General features: G+C 38.8%; 1 protein-coding gene across 4 annotated transcripts in view; it reads left to right on the top strand.

The window, feature by feature from the left end:
• L (zinc finger protein Lobe) overlaps window positions 1-4067 on the top strand; it is an 855071-nt gene extending 851004 nt beyond the window's left edge. For all 4 annotated transcript variants that reach the window (XM_068385585.1, XM_068385586.1, XM_068385589.1 and 1 more), the window contains one exon: window positions 50-4067. In XM_068385585.1, coding sequence (XP_068241686.1) covers window positions 50-2577 — 2528 coding nt within the window. In that variant the 3' untranslated portion in view covers window positions 2578-4067. The remainder of the gene's footprint in view (window positions 1-49) is intronic.
• Window positions 4068-6098: the final 2031 nt, after the last annotated feature.

The raw sequence follows: 6098 nt of genomic DNA on the forward strand, positions 1-6098 counted from the left end.
ACAAGTGAGAAAGGTTGTAAATAATTGTTTGTTTTGGTGTCTTTATCAGGATCTGTGATAAATGGCGAAGTCAGAGATATGGCAAGTATGCTCGGCCTTCCAACATCTCTTGGAGCATCCTTGGGTGCCGGAGGTCTAGCATCAACCTTAGCCTCGCCTCTTGGCCCAGGATCATCTCGAGGAGTCAGCTGTGAACTTTGTGGCGCCCGAGTAGGTGGTGTTACTGCCCTACAACGACATGTGGTTACTGCTCACACTTTTACTGATTTGTTAGCTAGAGCTGCAGAGGGTGTATTTTGTGCTCAGTGTCTTTTGCCCTTCAGCAATCCCGGTGCTCTGGCTGAGCACATCAAGCTTGTTCATGCTGGACCTGTTCTCTCCGCAGTTTTAAATAAACGACCACCATCTCCACCCAGTGATACACCTACTGACCTTAGTAAAAAGTCTCGGCATGATAGTTTAACATCTGAACTCCCTGCTTCTACTCTTCTTTGTAGTCAGTGTAATGCTCCTTTTACAAATTTCGAAGCTTTTAGGAGACATCTGAAAACACATCTGGAAGGAGTAGATCAGATAACTTCATCCATGTCAGGATCAACACAGATGGTGTGTCCAGAGTGTAGACTACCATTAACTTCAGACGCACCTCTTGAAGCTCACCTTGCAACACATTTAGGTGTTGTGACAACAGAGTATGGATGCCAAGCTTGTTTAAAGTTATTCTCAAAGCCAGATGAACTTCAAAAACATTTAATGGACATACATGCACACCACTTGTATCGATGTGCTCTTTGTAAAGAGATGTTTGATTCCAAAGTTTCTATTCAAGTTCACTTTGCTGTGAAACATAGTAATGAATGCAAAGTTCATAAATGTACTCGATGCTCACTTATCTTCCGTTCACAGTCTGAATTTGAAGTACATATTCGCACAAGTCACATGCGAAGGGAGCAGTCAGGTGGGGACTCGCTACTTGGGGGTGGATCAATGTTGGGATCTGGAGGTTCTTATCGCTGTTTGCTGTGCACCCTCAGCTTGGGCTCTGAGGCAGAATTGGCAGCTCATGTTGCCACGCATCAGCGTCAGTTCCAGTGTTCTCTTTGTGATGATGCCTTCCATGTCGAGTTCCTTTTAGATAAACATATGCAAACTCAACATAACTCTGAGCTTAATGGTAATGTTCCCCAACCAGAAAACTTGGCCAAGCCTAGACGTAGCCCACAGAAAAAAGATCTTAAATGTGATATTTGTGATGCAGAATTTTCCAGTGATTCAGGATTGCTCACTCACAGGAAACAAGCCCATAATATTAAAGGTAGTGGAAGTGGTGTTGGTGCAAAAGTATCTGCAGCATCCTTAAGCTTATTCTGTGCCTACTGCAGTGAAGCCTGCAAGTCTCGAGGTGACCTAGAAGCCCACATGAAAACCCATCAAGGCAGTGCTGGTCGCCATAAATGCAATATATGTGATGAGTTATGCCCTTCGGCTGCCCTTTTAGCTCAGCACAAATTGACACATGTCAAAGTTATTTCAGGTAGTGCATGTGCTGTATGCAGAGAGCCTTTGACATCAGAGCAGCAGTTTAACAACCATCAAAATGACCATCATCCTTCTCCCTTGCCTCAGCCATGTGTGGTATGCCGACAAACTCTTGTCACAGACATGGAGGTCAACGTCCATGCTCGTTTCCATGCAGCTCAGGCTGCACAAGCTGCTGCTGCTGCATCTATAGCTTCAAACACCTATGGTAATTCAGAACTGCTCCCTCCTTCAAATTCTTACGTTACAACAACAGCAGCTGGAACAAGTATAACTACAAGTAGTAGTAACAGCAGTCGCACAAGCAATAGCCCCCGCCATTCGCCCTCACTCAGATGTCCAGAATGTCATGTAAAACTAGAGTCTGTTGAAGAAGCAGAAGCACATGCTGTTGCTCATCACCACCATCAAGGATTTGGGCATACGTTTGGGCAGTCTTCTCGTACTTACCAGTGTATCAAGTGTCAAGAAAGCTTTGCCACAGAAGCAGAGATTGAAGCACATGTTGCCTCTCATTTGCTGCATGAAGGATCTGTCCATGAATGCCACCTATGCCAAGCTACTTTTGATACCCCACTTCGTCTTCAATGTCATTTAATAGAACATACATTTGAAGGGTGTGGAAGCTTTACTTGTTATATGTGCTCATCTGTCTTTACTACAGCAACAAGACTACAACAGCATATGGTTGAACATGGTCTGAGTGCTCGTCCATATGATTGTCATCATTGCCATCAGCGTTTCTTTTTCCGAGCAGAGCTGGAAAATCATGCCCTCTCACACCCCGAGGCAGTCGATGGTGGTTGCCGTGAGTGTTTAGCAAGCTTTCCAGACCTTCATAGGCGCACTTTGCGTAGGCCATCCTTATCTAATTTAAATACTACTCAACATTTTACGATGAAAGCAACTCCTCCACACAGTATGTCAGAAGGAAAGCCACGAACATCATCCCCTTGCTCGGCTTGTGCTGGTGATGATAGTGAACAAACACCAGCTAATGGACATGCTAATTCTGCATCAGAATCTGTGGATGAGTAGCTAAAGTACTCATGTTTATTCATTAGACCAGTTTTTTATTGTTCTCGGATAACTGTGGTTTAAGTGTTTAAGGGACTATTTATCAAAGTACAGTATATGACTGAGTGGAGTATTTACTCAGCATGTTAAAGATTGTGTACAAATAAACAAGTTACTCTTGCATTATTGTTGGAGGACTTGAAATACCAAATATGTTGTAGTTTGTGAACTGAGGGGACCAAAGAACAATGATGCAAATTCCTAGAATGAAAAAGGGTTTATATGTTTTTTGATGAGTGTAAATGTGTTAGTAGAAGAGAGCATCATCTACAATAAACCCTTCTAAGTATTCTTCAACAGGTAATAACATGCATCGCTAATAATAAGTGGTTTGAAAATGTGTCAGGGTTTTTGAATTTTAAACATTAGGCAGTCCAACCGCTGGTATTCATTCACAGTGGTAGTTATGTATCATTATGGAAACTTGTGATTTAAAGCTCTACATAATGAAAGCATACCCTGTAATCTTTACAGTGCATATATCAGAAAAAGTGTTATACAAGGCGTGTAATATAATAAAGTAATAACTGATCCAGATTTATGCAACATTTAACTGTATTGTAACAAAATCAAGGGAGAAGGAAAATTTCCCAAATTTGTTTTTTAAATTAATTGAGAAAATATGATGTAATAATGAGCATCTTTTGGTGCCATTGTAAAAGTGTTGGCAGTCTCATTTGAGATGGCGGATATAAAAATGTCTTCTCATCAGAATGCAAGGTTTCATTTGTGTCAATCTTTTACCTGTCACTCTTACAAGAAAAGATGCCAAGTGTAGTGCATTTTGGTAGCTTAAAAATGAGAAAAACAATGTTTTACAAGAACTAAGTACAAATAGTTCTATCATAAAGCTACAAGACTATTTATGCATTTTCTGAAATGCGTTATTGGGTTTAGTGCACCATAGATGTTAATGGAAATCGTGTATCGATACAGACCAAAAAAACATGTCCCACTGTTGCCTCTTTGTTGAATGTCATGCATTTATTCCACAGGGTACCTATCTTACCATTTCAGTGTAAATAGTCAACTATTTATGTTTCATAGATATTTCCAATCCTGTAGTGTCCATAGTTTTTGTTGAATGGAGGTGGAAGTTAGCTGTTTGAAAATATTTATTGTTCCGTAAAAGCTTTCTTTAAATTTTATATGCTGTAATTGTAATTCCTGTCTTACAATGAATGTACTTTGTCTATCCTTTGATTACAATTATGATTTTTGTAGAGTCCATATTCTCAAGAATTGTTTTAATTTATTTGATTTAAACCAAAGTTTTATATTACAGATGCAAGAGTTTTGGCCCTGGGGGTGAATCTAGTGTCGGGTATAAACAGGGATGTTTTTTGTTATTGTTTCAAGGAGAAATTTTTTTTTATGACACTTAAAGCATTTGTTAAAATTGAGTCGTGGAGTCCTATTGTAAATCGAGTGAAATAAAATTTCACTATAAATTGGGAATTTCAATCTTTTCACAACTTTCAAAGCCCCCTTTCAAGAATTAGTAAAGGAGAACAAGGTTTCTCCTCAAAATTTCTGACAAATTATTTATATTACCCACAGATATATAATCCTGAAGTATTATTTAGATATACCTCGGTGAAAGCTGGTCAAGTCATTTTAGAGAGTTAAAAAAGAGCTCAAGTATTGCCAGCCCACTTGGATTGTCTCAACCCTAACTTTTCTTTCAGAAAAAGAACAAATGAGGTTAGAGTTGGTACCTGGATTTTATTTTGATTTGGGAAATTTGAGTCCTGTGGCCCAAGTGCGCTTGATCTGGAAATACCATTTAGTGCCAAAGTCGAACTGAGGAGAAATTCCAGGATGTAAAGGCAAATGTGTTTCAATAAGATAGAAGAAAAGAAGCAACACAAGAGGTAAACTATCAGGCTAAAAAGTGGGTATAGCAAGTTGCAGAAGGGATGTTGCAAAGACCTTTCAAAAATGAATAAAGTGTAAAACATGGGGTATTGTGATAGTGATAACATAGTACATTAGTATTCCACTATATTCGCCATAATTATTCCGGGCAAATTAACCCCCACCCCCTTATGATGTCACAGACAATCACGTTGTCTCGCAAGTTAGCAGCGGTCACAATACATCCCCTTACAAATTTGTGATTGCTGTTAATGAGGAAGACAACCTTATTGGCTGTGACTTCATCAGGGGTCTGGGACTTATTTGCCCAGTCTTGGTGAATACTTAAAGGAAGACTTTTAACAAATATAAGTAAAAAGTTCCCAAATTAACATAATTGGACATTTTATCTAAATAAGTTTCCCTATACTTCACACCTACTTAAACAGGGAACTCATTTGAAAGACTTACTGGGTAAGTTACCTAACAGCCGTGAAAATACACAAAATTAAGATCCCAATTGAGCTGGACTCAGCCAATCAAAACATGGAGGCTTAGCTTCCTGCAGTTATATCGAAATAAAGTAATCTTTACTAAATATTCAAATAACAAAGGTATAGAAAAAGTTTGACACAATAACCTACTACCTTGGAACTTGAAGTGGTCCGAAAATTAGAAAGGTTGTGGCATTAGCAAAAATGCAGTACTGTAATGCAAGAAAAAACAAGAAAAATAGCAATGCAAAACTTTAGACTTTTATAGATTTACCCTGATTTAAAAATTTTAGCAAAAAGGTATTACTGTACTAAATGTTAAATTCTGTTTCTATTTTCTAATCAAAGCAGTCAACTAGCAAAAGAAATGGAGGAATGTTAGTGAATACCATTCCTCTATACTGTACACAAACAAAATTGCAACTGTCATACATTTACGTTCCACTAAGAAAAAATTTTAATCGCATTGATATGACAAATTTGTAGGTAATTTGTATTTTTCCTAACGATACAAACCTTAGCTATTTATTTAGGGGTATTACTTTCTCTGTAGCTGAAATAACGAGCCATTAAAATTTAGCGAGGGTTAACTACCCATACCGTAGTTAGAGGGGGTAGGGGGGGTAGCTTGATACCACTCCCACTCACACAGCGGTGATTTAGCTCACTTTGCTTGGAGGTAGGACTTCAAGGAGGATAAGGCTGGCGGGCAAGTTTGTATAAATAGCTAAGGTTTGTGTCGTTAGGAAAAATGTTATTTTTATTAATAAAATAAATTTTTGAATATACTTACCCGGTGATCATATAAGCTGCAGCTCTGCTGCCCGACAGAAAAACTCTACGGTCAAAATACGCCAGCGATCGCTATGCAGGAGGGGGTGTACATCAACAGCGCCATCTGTCGAGCAGGTACTTAGTACTCCATGTAAACAAAGAACCAATTTTCTCCTCGGTCCACTGGGTCTCTATTGGGGAGGAAGGGAGGGTCCTTTAATATATGATCACCGGGTAAGTATATTCAAAAATTTATTTTATTAATAAAAATAACATTTTTCAATATTAAACTTAGCCGGTGATCATATAAGCTGATTCACACCCAGGGGGGTGGGTAGAGACCAGCAATACATGTTT

This window comes from Palaemon carinicauda, chromosome 13 (assembly GCF_036898095.1).
Source record: "Palaemon carinicauda isolate YSFRI2023 chromosome 13, ASM3689809v2, whole genome shotgun sequence".
NCBI classification, from domain to species: Eukaryota; Metazoa; Arthropoda; class Malacostraca; order Decapoda; family Palaemonidae; genus Palaemon; species Palaemon carinicauda.